Genomic DNA, 13,862 nt, shown 5'->3' on the forward strand with positions numbered 1-13,862 from the left:
TGGGTTCGATAGATAAATTCCAACCTTTTGGATCTGGTCGATTCTACTTTCGTTTCGATTCTCCTCATTCAAGTGAATGTAATTGATAAGAAAAGATAAGGAATCGAGAGGAGAATCGAGCAGTGAATCGAGAGTAGAATCGAACGAAAGCGAAAACGACGGCAAAAACGAACGCAAAAACGCATCGTGTATTCCCAGCATTACCAGTGAGTGTAGGTTTTGTCTTTTATGCTAGAGACACAAGATACAATTTTCTGGCACATTTAGCTGCCAGATTGTTTTTTTACTAACATGTCCGATCTGAATTTCAATCGATTTTCTGAGCGATTTCCATAAATGTGAATAGAAATTGATTGGAAAATCGATCGAAATTCAGATCAGACATGTTGAAAAAATCTGCCAGATTTTAGGTAAATCTGCCAGAAAATTGTATTGTGTGTACCTAGCACTACATTATGTGACTGGACTGTTTTTTATGTTTTTGTGTTCTGGTGTTTGACTTACTAAATTATTTTCTGTATATAAATCTGTACTAGAGATTATGAATATGCAAATCTGGTACTAAAGTTGTCCCTCTTGTTTCTTCTCACATTGCAGCTATTAGTTACAAGAATAAAGGAGGCATACACCAATGCTAAAATGGCCAGAGATAATGAGTTGAAAGACACGCTGATATTGACAACTGGTGACATTGGGAGGTGAGATAATTAAATTTGTTTGAAGAAATGGTGATTAGGTATGGCCAATGAGATGCAAATAATTTCGAGTTGATGCAGCATTATACAAATTTTGTATGCAAATTTATTCAGCTTTACTATGAACCTGTCAAATCCTGCTGAGGTAAAATTTGCTTTGTCCATTTTCAAGCTGCATACATTTACATACAAAATTTGATAATCCTGCATCAAACCAAAATTATTTGCATCTCATTGACTATCCCTAGTGGTGATCAACTTATTAGATACAATGGGTTGCACGTGTGGCCTGTGATAACAATATATCAACCCACAGTTCTCTATTGATAAGGCCCGTACACATGCCTGACTTGGCTGAGGTGGCCGATAGCCAATGCCTCAGCCAATAATCAGCCGTGTGTACAGTAGCCCCCAACCGGAGAGCGATCTGCCCGGTGCATCTACTCATCCCTAGCGACACTGATTCCCTGCCAATCCCATTGTTTGCGACCTTCCCTTGCCTCCCACGTCACTTCATGTACCCACTGCTTGTCGTCCCTCTGTGCCCCCCCCCCGCATAGCAACACAGCGCATTGTCAGCTACACAGCTGACACGCATGTGGGCAACCTGGCCCAGTGATGTCGCCCAAGGGGATCAGGATTCCTGCTGCATGAAATCTGTTATGCTGGGAATACACGGTACGTTTGTATCGCTCGATCGAATGATCATTTCCGACATGTCCAATCACTCGCCGGATCGATTCCGCACTCGATACCGCAGGCGGGACAATGGAAAAAGATGAGGAAAACGAGCAGAAGATAAGCGAATCGCCTGCGGGGATGAGCGGGAATCGATCTAGCGGCATAATCGAGCGGTACCGCGTATTCCCGACATTAAAGGTGTAAGCGCACATTTAGGCAGCAGATTCTCTGCACAAACTTTCAGCTGATTGTCGTTAGAATGTTTTTTTCTTACTACTTTTCCTGTAAGGTAGCACTGATGATGCCTGTGCTTGTGTCCACATCCACCAATTCCTTAGTGATAACAGAAATTAACCCATCCAGTTAGTCCTATGTGGTGCATCAACAAAAGGTCAGATGCCCTGGGGGCAGTTGTAGGGCATTGGCATCTTAAAGGGAAATTGCAGTTTAGCATAACACAATGAAAACTCATTGCCATACTCGCTATTGCATATGTAATGGTGATTTTCACGTAGATGAGCTTTGTGAACCAAAGCAATTCTTCCCTGGTCATAGAACAGCATTGCTAGGAGCTGTCACTGCGTGGAACTAGTATATAATCAAATTAATTTGCAATTGTTTTTGTTGAGAAAAAAAAAACTACTAAGCTCTTCTGTGGTTATGTAGGACTGTTTAGCTACTGAATTTTTCAGAAAACTGCAGCTGATAAGACTGATTAAATACGGAGTAATAACTGTGTACAGGTTCAGTTCTGTGGCAGCTATCTGGTAAGAGTCCTAAACAGTTTGTAGACCCTGCTAAGCTTGCCATACACTGGCAGACTATCTCCCGATGTGCCCAAAAGATAAATATCTCGCCGATTTACATCTAATCAGAGAGGGGTCTATTACTGCCACGCACTGCACATCAGTCCTCATCCCCAAGCCAGGAGGCTGAACTGTAACGTAAAATGGAAAGATTGCTTCTCCCGTGTAGGTATATATCTCTACACTGGGCTTTAATTCTCCATTCTAAAGCCCCCCCTACATGATTCAATTCCAGGGGCGCTCGATCGAATTCGATTGGATCAAATTCAGTTAGATCGATTAAATCTGACATGTCCGATTGGGATTCGATCGATCGTGTGATCGATTTGCATTGCAAACTATCCAAAATCGATCACACAATCGATCGAATCCCGATCAGACATGTTGGATTTAATCGATCTAATCGAATTTGATCGATCGCGCCTAGAATTGAATGGTGTAGAGGGGGCTTTAGATTGAAATGTATAGGTCCACTTAGGTTGCTTGTTACTATTACTTTTATCCATTGACTTACTGGAATATTTTCTTTTTACAGAGCAGCAAAAGGAGACCTGGTTCTTTTTTCATTACTGCACCTGCTCCATTGCCTGTTGTCCAAATCCACCTCTGTGGCCGGTGCTTCCTACACAGAAATCCGATCACTGGCAGCAGCAAAGTCAGTCAGTTTACAGGACTTTTTCAGCCAGTATAAGAAACCCATATGCAAAGTAAGTCTTTTTTTCCCCCCCTTTGCATTCTACATACAGATCTGTTTCTGAATGATGGAATTTTTTTTTTTTTGCTGTTTAGTATATCCATACAGTTGTCAACGAATGTGCAGTTATTCTGTTATTGATTGTGGTTTTTGTATTTCCCTCAGTTTCTAGTAGAGTCTCTGCACACAACCCAGCTGACTCTTCTCTCCAGCACACCGGCTGGAAGCAGTGAGAGCCTGAAACAGGAGGCAGCACACCACAGGGAAGGGGCTCTAGACATCCTGTCTGAAATATCCAGTGTATTTGATTTCCCTGACCTGAGCCGCTTTCTAACAGTAGGTTCATTGTTTCTTTTTTAGTTTCCTTACTCTTTCTTTGTTTATGCATTTTTAATGGAGAAGTGTATCTCTGCAGAAATACATTTGATGTCCTTTATATATGCAGAAAACATTGCAGCTCTTACTTCCTTATCTGGCTGCGAAAGCCAGTCCTGCAGCCTCGGCTCTGATCAGAACCATCGCCAAGCAGCTGAAGGTAAACCGCAGAGAGATCCTGGTCAATAACTTCAAGTACATCTTCTCTCATCTGGTCTGTTCCTGCACTAAGGATGAACTGGAGAAATCTCTTCATTATCTAAAGGTAGCGTTATACACATGATGACAATGTATAAGAGGATTGCTTGACATAGTTATTATTAATTAGGTACATAATATCTATACATATGGCTTATAGAACTGCTATGCCAGGAATATATTTTATTGCTTTGTATATACCTGAAACTCTTCCTACCTTAAAGTTACCATTTATTTTGACAGGTGCATAATCTGATCTGTTGGCTACATTAAGTGCGTTTGTTAGCTATAACATTTTTCTATAATAATCTTGTAATGTACTCTTTTTACTTATGTAAATCAAATTTACTTTGTTTTCTGGTTGAACTGGATGGACGTATGTCTTTTTTTTTTCAACCCAAATAACTATGTAACTATGTAAATCAAATCATTTAAGAACTCAGAAAATCGATATCCTGCTTCTGGGAGCATTACCATATAGGGATTCATCCGAATACCCAAGCAGCTCGGGGTGACCCAAAACTACTAGGAACATATAAGGGACTAAAACTTAACCAAAAAACCCTCCTACTAAAAAGCCAATGCTCAGTGTAGTTTGCCTTCTTAAAGAACAAGCGACACCCATGCTAACCTAGAAATAAAAAACATATATAAGTAGATAAATACTACTTCTATTTACATAACAGATGTATTGTGCTATCCACGTAATGATTCCTGTGAATTTTATAAAGGAAAAGCAGATAATCCTATTCTAGGCAGTGGCCATCTTGCCAAGCTAATGCGGACATCATATCCTCCCTGACTCTTGTTTCCCCCCTCCCTTCTCTTGCTCATTGTGTATTCATTAGCTGCCCTCCTCCCAGAGTCTTCAGACACTCCCACTGAAGTGTATACTAACAACTGCACTGCTTTTCATTTACACATCCAATCAATGAGTCACCTCAGCCTTGCTTGTAAACACAAGTGATCAGAGGGTGTTTCTGAGGCAGGGAAATAAATGGAAGAGGAGGAATATATTATAGTTTAAAAGAACTCCCAGCATTCAACTCTTTGGCACTGTTTGGCACGAGGGCCAGTGCTCCTAAAGTATGTGATAACTCCAAACCATAACAGCAGAAAAAGTTTTGCAAGTTTTGAATGCAGGATTAGCATCTTAATCACTTAATACACTCAGACCAGTTGCTGTTGAAATTTGATTTTTATGGTGACAATACCGCTTTAAAACAGAAAGTATTTGCGATAATTCAGCTTTAAGTGACAACTGTGGTTTCCCACAATGCATCACTACTGAATATGCGAATTATCTCTTTAAAGAGAAACTCCAACCTAGAATTGAACTTTATCCCAATCAGTAGCTGATACCCCCTTTTACATGAGAAATATAATGATTTTCACAAACAGACCATCAGGGGGCGCTGTATGACTGATTTTGTGCTAAAACCCCTCCCACAAGAAGCTCTGAGTACCGCGGTACTCTGGGCAAACTGCCACAATGTAACAATGTTCACAGACAGGAATTAGCTGTTTACAGCTGTCTCTAACAGCCAAAACAGCTAGGAGCAGCTACATAACCTGCCCACAGTAAAAATGTCACCATGTAATACATGTCAGAATGTGAATCTGGGAGAGGAAAGATTTTACAATGAGCAAACACTGACTAAATCATTTATACATAATTATGGTAAAAAATGAAGCACTTTTTTTTACTACATTATTTTCACTGGAGTTCCTCTTTAAGCCCCTAAAGCCAGGCTTAAATCCAGAACCACTGGTGTATAGCAAGCCTATAGCTTATACATTTTAGAGCCACATCAACACAATGGAGTGTCCATTGGTCTTCCATATATCGAAAGCCTTTACTACTGCACACCTGATCGAGCCCTTGTGACCGAGATGTTTTGCCATTTTCGATTGATCCACTTAACCCATTTCATATTATTTATTTATTTATTGTATTTATAAAGCGCCAACATATTACGCAGCGCTGGATATTGGTTTAGGTTACAGACAATATTTAGGGGTGACATACAGCAAAATGACAATACATGAATACAAGAAAGACCAGATCAGGCAGCACAGTAGGAGTACAAGGTCATGCTTAGTCACTGGATGGGAACATGGAGATTAGGCAAGTTAGGTTCACTCAGATGCATAGCATGGGTTCACAGTAATGGAGGTGCATGATCAGGTAGGACACAAAAGGAGGAGGACCCTGCCCAAAGGTTTACAATCTAGAGGGAGAGGTAAGGACACGAAAGGTAGGGGACCAGAGTTCAGCTGTGGGTTTAGAGCACTTGTGAGGGGTAGTAGGCCAGAGTGAAAAGGTGAGTTTTGAGGGCTTTCTTGAAGATGTTGAAGGAGGGGAAATCGATATGGAAATCGATTGAAATATCTATCAGGTGGCGATGTTGCTGCTCCTATTCTTTTACAATTTAATAAAATTAGTGAGTCAGAAGGCTGATCGGGCAGGCTTTATAGATTAAAGGGGAAGAAGTTCTTGCTGACACTCAGTCTTACTTCTAACAATGGTGCCTTTATGCTGGTCAATTTTTAATTTAATTTAATTTTTTATCATTTCATTTTTAATTCAATTTTAATTTATATATGGGGTCAAACCTAACTAGAATTTGAATTTGAAATATGACATTTTATGTCTGTATTTCAATCACAGATATAGATCTGACCTTTCCATTATTTTCTGTGATTGGTCACTGATCTATCAACAATTATAACCGTGTATAGCCACCCTAACACTCTTAGCAACAGTAATATATGACCAGGATATGGCTGAGGAGCAAAAAAAAAAAATACTATGCAGTTGTTACTGAAATATGTATACTTGTAAACAAGTTGCTGAGTTTGTTTTTTCTTGGGAACAGAATGAAACGGAGATTGAGCTGGGCAGTTTACTGAGGCAAGATTACCAAGGGCTGCACAATGAGTTGCTACTGCGGCTTGGGGAACACTATCAGCAGGTATTCAATGGACTCTCTATTTTGGCTTCCTTTGCTTCCAGTGATGATCCATACCAAGGGCCCAGGAATATTACCAAACCAGAGATAATGGTGAGTCCACATTGAGCACTGATGCTATAAGAGTCATGAACTTGATGTGTTTAATGGTAACATTCTGAGCCCATTGTGTTCCTTTTAGGCTGATTATCTACAACCCAAACTATTAGGAATTTTGGCATTTTTCAATATGCACTTGCTAAATTCCAGTATTGGCATTGAAGACAAGAAGATGGTAAGTTTTTGCTTAATAATAGTAGAATGTGCTTATAAAATGCAGCAAAAGAAGACTTCATACTGAGTTTTCCTGTTAGCACATGAAGTAGCTATGGGTTGGTTCACACTAGATATGAACACTGAGTTGCAAATGCCACATTTATGCCTCTTCCATTCCAGGATGCTTTACAATGTCCACTGGGATTGCAGGCATTATCAAATAGCAATGCAGTCTGCATGTATAGAATACAGCAAAGTTCCCGTTATCCGGAACTCAGGCAACTGGAAGTCTCAACTAACTGGCATGCTTGAGAGGATAACAAGGAGAGTGCTTTGGAGGATTCGCAGTCTAGAAAATACTTACCAAGCCTCCAGGTGCTGGTTTCTACTCTTCTTACAGCTTCCTTTAGCTTTCTGGTGTCCATGCATGGCTCCCGGGGTGTCACGTGACCCAATGCGGATCAGGTGACACACCATTAGCAGTACACAGAGGACATCGTAAAGCCGCTAAGAGCTAAAGAAAGGGAAGAGACGGCACTGGAGGCTTGGTAACTATTTTCAGCTGCCCGGGGTGGTGGGGAGGTTTGTGCTTTTTCAGCCGGTTGCTCAAGCAACTGGCAAGCACATGTATCTGACATCAGGCAATCCCCGTCTGTGCTGGATTCAGAGGACTTTGCAGTAATATGTGCCGGAGTACTTTTCTTCAGTAGAAGAAAATGGGCAGCAACGCAACAGACCCGCATTAAATTGCCCTTAGGGCCCTTTTCCATTTGCAATCACTAGCGTTCGCGCTGAACGCTAGTGATTGCGATTCAGCAAATGCCCAAAATTTTGCGGCGATTTTCCGACGTTTGCGATCGTGATTTTGCTATGTTATGCACTGCATAGCAAAAACGCGGCAATAATCGATCCGCCTCGCGATCGGGTAAAAAAACGAATCGCGGTAGTGGAAATTACCTACCGCGATTCCTATGTTAAAAGCAAACTGTAGCGATTTGAAAAATCACTAGCGGTTTGCGGTTTTGCCATTCAGCCATCGCAAACGCCGTAGTGGAAAAGGGCCCTTAGGAAACCTCTGGCACTTTCTGCACGTCTGTACTGCAGCAGTTGTCCGCTGTGTCAAGATGCAGTGGAAATGGTGCCTACAGGCTGTCATGTTGGTGAAATTTAAATAGTCTCCTTATGTTCCCCCCAACATGTCAACTCTTGACTCCACCTACCCTGTATACTATTATGCATTTATATAGTCCTGACTGTCCTCAGAAGAGCTTACCATTGAACCACTACCATAATAAGAAACCGGAATAGTACACTATTTCTCTTTCAGAATATAGCGGTGAGTTTATATAGTCACATTCACTGCAGGCTCTCTTCAAGCTACCAAATGAGTAAACTATGGATTTTAATTGCAATTGTCAGGCTTTGAACAGCTTGGTTTCCCTGATGAAGCTCATGGGCCCTAAACATATTACTTCTGTGCGGGTGAAGATGATGACCACATTAAGAACATGCCTTCGATATAAAGAGGAATTTCCAGAACTTTGTTGCAGGTACCCTATATATATAGATTGTATTTTCTTTCTTTTATCATCACAAATCTGTACTAACACCAGTTCATCCTTTTCTTTGTGTATTTTAGAGCATGGGACCTGTTTATTCGATGCCTGGATCAAGCCTATCTTGGCTCTCTTCTCAGCCATGTTATAGTCGCATTATTGCCTCTGATTCATATCCAGCCCAAGGAAACAGTTGCTGTGTTCCATTATCTCATTGTAGAGAACAGGTACATTACAAATTACCTTACTGACATCGATAGCTTGTAGTAGCTGTTTTCATATGTATATGGCCTGTAATTTTAAAGGCTATCCAGGGTGAAATCTGTATACAAAGCTTTACTTATCTGGGGCTCCTTCCCGCCCCTAGAAGTCTGTGTGGTCCCTCGCTGCAGGTCCACTGTGCTCCTACCAGGTCAGCTATCATTACGGAGGGGACAGCTAAATGCTGGAGCACAGTGGAACTGCAGCAAGACGCCACACAGACTTCTAGGGGCTGGAAGAAACCCCCAGGTAAATAAAGCTTTGTATGCAGCTTTTACCTAGGATATCCTTTAAATATTCCATTATTATTTTAAGACTAGCCGATGGCCTGGCTTTGCCTGGTTTGTATTTGTGTAGTGTTGGCTCTGCCCACTTTTTCTAACCCTAACACACACTTACTCAATGACTTAGTTTGTGAGCTTTGCGGTCTTTGGCATCAATAATTTGCATTGAAATTAAACTAATCTGGCTGTGGCTTCACCCCCTTTTCTGAATTTAAACCCCAGTCCTCCAATGACCAACTGTGCCAGGTTTGAGGCTTGTGCCATTAACAGTGCAAGAATGGCAGCAAATAAATATTCCCCTTTAAAATTAATAGATTTTAAATTGGCTTTTGTAGGCTCTACCCACTTTTCTGAATATTAATACCCGTCACCCAGTGACCAACTGTGCAAAGTTTGAGAACCCTACCATTAACAATATAAGAATGGCTGCAGTTTACATTTTCCCAGTGAAATTTGTATTTTTCTCCACCCACTGATGGCCCGACATTGCCTGGGTATGTATTTGGCTGGTGTTGGCTGCACCCACTTTTTCTAACCCTAACACACAATTACTCAATGACCTAGTTTGTTAGCTTTACGGTCGATGGCATCAATAATTTGCATTGAAATGAAACAATTCTGATTGGCTGTTTGTGGCTCCACCCCCTTTTCTAAATGAAAACCCCAGTCACCCAATGACCAACTGTACCAGGTTTGAGGTTTGAGGCTTGTGCCATTAAAAGTGCAAGAATGGTAGCAATTCAATATTCCTCTTAAAAATTAATAGGTGAATTTGTAGGCTCCACCCACTTATCTGAATAATAATACTAGTCACCCAGTGACCAACTGTGTAAAGTTTGAGAACCCTACCATTAAAGGGACTCCGAGCAGTGCAAAAACTATGGAAAGATGCATATCATGCTCTCTTTCTCCTCTTTTCAATGATATATAAATCGCCACCCTACGCCTTTTAGTTTTCGCTATTTTCGCGATTGAAATTGCCACGGCTGCGATTTCGATCGCGAAAATAGAGAAAACTAAAAGGCCTAGGGCGACGATTTAGGGGCGAAAGAGAGCTTTAAAATGATATCCATCTTTCCATAGTTACATTGTATTACACAGGGCGACTTTTTCTCAAAGCCATTCAGCAGAATGGAGCTGCTGACTTTAGGAAAAAGTCGCCCTGTGTAATACAATGTAACTATGGAAAGATGAGTATCATTTTAAAGCTCTCTTTCTCCTCTTTCTGACGACCCCTAAATCAACGCCCTACGCCTTTTAGTTTTCTCTATTTTCGTGATCGAAATCGCAGCCGCGGCAATTTCAATTGCGAAAATAGTGAAAACTAAAAGGCGTAGGGTGGCGGTTTATATATCATTGGAAAGAGGAGAAAGAGAGCTTTAAAATGATATGCATCTTTCCATAGTTTCTGCACTGCTCGGAGTCCCTTTAACAGTGTAAGAATGGCTGTAGTTTACATTTTCCCAGTGAAATTGGTATTTGTCTCCGCCCACTTTTTGGTTATGGGGATAAAAAGTATCCTACATGTTACTCCAGGTAATGTACTAGTGTGTGCCAAATTTCATTCAAATCCGTTCAACCATTGTTGCGTGATAACATCCAAACTTTCACACTTATAATATTAGTGGGATGAACATTTGTAAGATGGGAAAAAGAGTGAAAGCTATTTTTACCTTTTTCATGGCAGATACCTTCCTGGCACTGACCAGTCGCGTTATGTCATGATCTGAAGGAGTTCACTTCCTGGTGGTCTTCACCGTATCTTCCTGTTGCAGAGCTGTTTTGTTTGTATAGAATCACAATAGCACTGTCAGTGTAGTAGCCGTTTTTATATGTACAGTATATAAATATCACCTGTAATTTTAAAGGTTATCCGAGGTGAAATCTGCATATAAAGGTTTACTTACCTGGGGCTTCATGATCTGAGGGAGTTCACTTCCTGGTGATTTGGTGGTCGTCACTGTTTCTTCCTGTTGCAGAGCTGTTTTTTGTAGAGAATCACAATAGCTTTGTCAGCTAAAGACTTCTAGGGACCTATAAAACCACTGCCATGGAGAAGGGTAGGCATATTCAGATATTGTTGTGCAGCATTGCAGCTTTAATTACTGTTTTTAATGTTTTTTGTTTTTTTTTTATAGAGGCGCTGTTCAAGAATTTCTCCATGAAATCTATTTTCTACCAGATCATCCGGAGCTGAAGCAAATTCAGAAAGTTCTCCAGGAATATAGAAAAGTAAGTTGTGAAACATACGCTACCCTTCAAAGGTTTTCCCATTTTTAATTAAAATTCAAGTCCAACCCAAGTTACCCAGAACTAGAAAATAATGTATATTTCATAATGATATGAAATGGCCTTTTGCATGGAACAAGAAATGTGATATCAGCTGTTCTGCATCAGTGGAGATTGATCAAGCCTTCAGAGTTGTTGCCACCAATTTTTGCAGGTGTCCCAACTTTCCTTGATTACTCACAACCCCTGTTTGCATAAAATGGCAGCTAAAGCCTGGTTGGTACATACTTTAAATTGTGATTAACTGATTTGACCAACTCCATGTAATATTAGGGTCAACAGATATTGGATATCATGAGCAGATTGTGTAATTAAAACCTCTACATGGAGTAGATAAAATTGATCAGTGATTGGCCAGTCATAATTAACAGTGTGTACCAGGCTTACAAAATGGAAGAGACAGGCCATCATAGCATTTCAAAGTGTAGGTTTTCCTACCTAGAAATTGCGATGAAAGTCATGGTGACAGTGATTAGAGATTCGCCATCCAAAGGCACTGAGCAACTGGGGGAATCTCTGACACGAACAGGTCTGACAGACCCAAAGTCACAATATACTGTATTTTTTGGACTATAAGACTCATTTTTTTTCTCCCCAAAAGTGGGGAAAACAGTCACTGTGTCTTATAGTCCAAATGCAGGAGGTCCTGACTTGTGAATGCCTGCCAATACAAACCCCCAACCCGCTGCAATGTCGGGGACGGAGGGGACTCCCTGTACTGTGTCCATGCAGAGGAGGACATAGGGGGACACAAAGGTTCATAGAGGAGGACAGAGACGGACACAGGAGGTACAAAAGGGGCATAATCCACAAGATGCCCCTTCTCCATGGATGCACCAGGTTTAGTATATTTTTTCCCCTCTAAACCTAAGTGCGTCTTATAGTCAGGAGCGTCTTATAGTCAGAAAAATACGGCATTTCTGAGAGACAACAGCTTGTGTGATAGGCGGTCTGGGGACCACAACGTCAAGCATTGCTAATAGTTGTCGTAGTAAGCAAGTGTCAGTTTCAACTGTAATGGCCCATACTCACGGGCTAGATTTGTGGCCTGTCGCTAGCACATGGGAGCGTGTGCGCGACAGGCCGGCGACAGCTCGTCGACAGGTCCCTCCGCATACACACGGCGTAGGGCAACTGATGCGACGGAAGCTGTCGCTGTTGTTCCTCCCCCCGCCGGAAGCTCAAGGTATTCCCTGCTTGTTGCTGTCGCTAGTCCGCATACCCACGCGGACTAGCTACAGTTGCGGCGGAGTTGCGGCGACAGCAGCAACGGTTCGGGGTGCGCGCCCGTGTTGCGCCTCATACACACGGGCGACCTGTCGCCCCAACACGCGCGCGCCGTGTGTTGCGGCGACAATTGTAGCCCGTGAGTATGGGCCATAAGGAGAAGACTTCGAGATCAGGTTTGACAGTTGTGTTAAAACAACAATGCCATTGCCAGATGTCGGATTAAGATAAAGTGACTTGCTGGGCCACGAAAGACTGCATTACTGAAGACTGGAAGAAGTTGTAATGGATTATTACGCTGTTGAGTAGGCAAAAGAGAGAGTCAAAAGTTTAGAATATATTTTTGGATTAACAATGGATTCCATGATTTCTTTTTTTAACATGTTTATTTGTTCTATGCTTTCATTTAAGACTTGGAACTGTTTGAATTTTAATAAAATGTAAAAACACTCATGCGCCCTGAGTGTTTTTACATTTTATTGACTATTAACGGTGGGGGTGTGAGCAACCCCATTCACTTTTTGCAGCCATTTAAAATAATTGCCTTCCAATTAAGTGGGCGCAGAATCACTGGTGTTTGTTTGTTTGAATTTTAATAAAATAAAAACCTTAAAAGGTATTACTTTTACAAAACCTTTTTTTTTAAATCCTATATAATTAGTTTGGCTAACACAGTACAGAAACTCTTTTCTACCAAAAAAATAAAATAAAAAAAAAATAGAAAAATTGGGCTGTTGCAAAACTTTGACCAATCATGTAGTTTGCATAAGCTTTTAAACAGAAGGCTAGCTAAAACTTTCTTTTCAGTTTTGTATAGAGAACAGGTTATATAATCTTTTGCTATCATCTGCCAGAACCGGTAATTAAAAGTATTCATAGGCTTGATACCTTGGTTGGCATTCGGCCAAATATTTAATAATATTGTCTGACAACAATTCGAGCTAAAAAATACAAAGCAGCAAGAAAGACTATTTATGGCTTAGAATTGGGGAGCTTGTTCATACCTATGGTAATCTACTGGCTGCACTGGCACATCAGCAAGTCAAGATTTTACTTGAAACGGGAACAATGGACCCTTTCCTAGCACACAATAGTCCCCATATGGTAGACCAACCAAAGGGGCTTGCTGGTCTATCCGCAGGATAAAATTGCAGGTCTATGGACAGTGATGGAATTCTAGTACTTCTCATTCCTGATATGTTATCCTCTCCCTTTTTACTCTAGGAAACAAACAAGAGTACAGATCTGCAGCAAGCAATGCAGTTATCTACCAAAGCCATTCAGCATGAAAATGTGGATGTTCGTATACATGCTCTCACCAGTTTAAAGGAAACGCTTTATAAAAATCAGGTGTTTATTTTTCTTATAACTCAGTAAGCTGTGATGCACGGTATGTTATAGTATGTTATGACATCTCTCTTTATCGGGACTATGCAGAAAGTTTGTTTTATTGGCTATTGGCTATTAATGCTATACCCACTATGCTATGCAGGGACTGCTTTTAGCTATATGGAACCCGTGGAGTGCATGTTATGCTCAGACTTGCTAGTCAGCTGGAAGTGCTATATG

At 41.0% G+C, this 13,862-nt stretch overlaps 1 protein-coding gene across 2 annotated transcripts in view; it reads left to right on the forward strand.

The window, feature by feature from the left end:
• The window catches only part of ATR (ATR serine/threonine kinase), a 125,689-nt gene that overhangs the window by 29,312 nt on the left and 82,515 nt on the right, over nucleotides 1-13,862 (forward strand). For both annotated transcript variants that reach the window (XM_068280778.1, XM_068280779.1), the window contains 10 exons: nucleotides 598-698; nucleotides 2,718-2,889; nucleotides 3,042-3,212; nucleotides 3,322-3,516; nucleotides 6,329-6,514; nucleotides 6,603-6,695; nucleotides 8,096-8,226; nucleotides 8,316-8,459; nucleotides 10,916-11,009; nucleotides 13,518-13,643. In XM_068280778.1, the coding sequence (XP_068136879.1) occupies nucleotides 598-698; nucleotides 2,718-2,889; nucleotides 3,042-3,212; nucleotides 3,322-3,516; nucleotides 6,329-6,514; nucleotides 6,603-6,695; nucleotides 8,096-8,226; nucleotides 8,316-8,459; nucleotides 10,916-11,009; nucleotides 13,518-13,643 (1,413 nt within the window). The remainder of the gene's footprint in view (nucleotides 1-597; nucleotides 699-2,717; nucleotides 2,890-3,041; nucleotides 3,213-3,321; nucleotides 3,517-6,328; nucleotides 6,515-6,602; nucleotides 6,696-8,095; nucleotides 8,227-8,315; nucleotides 8,460-10,915; nucleotides 11,010-13,517; nucleotides 13,644-13,862) is intronic.

The sequence above is a fragment of the Hyperolius riggenbachi genome, chromosome 4 (assembly GCF_040937935.1).
Source record: "Hyperolius riggenbachi isolate aHypRig1 chromosome 4, aHypRig1.pri, whole genome shotgun sequence".
NCBI classification, from domain to species: Eukaryota; Metazoa; Chordata; class Amphibia; order Anura; family Hyperoliidae; genus Hyperolius; species Hyperolius riggenbachi.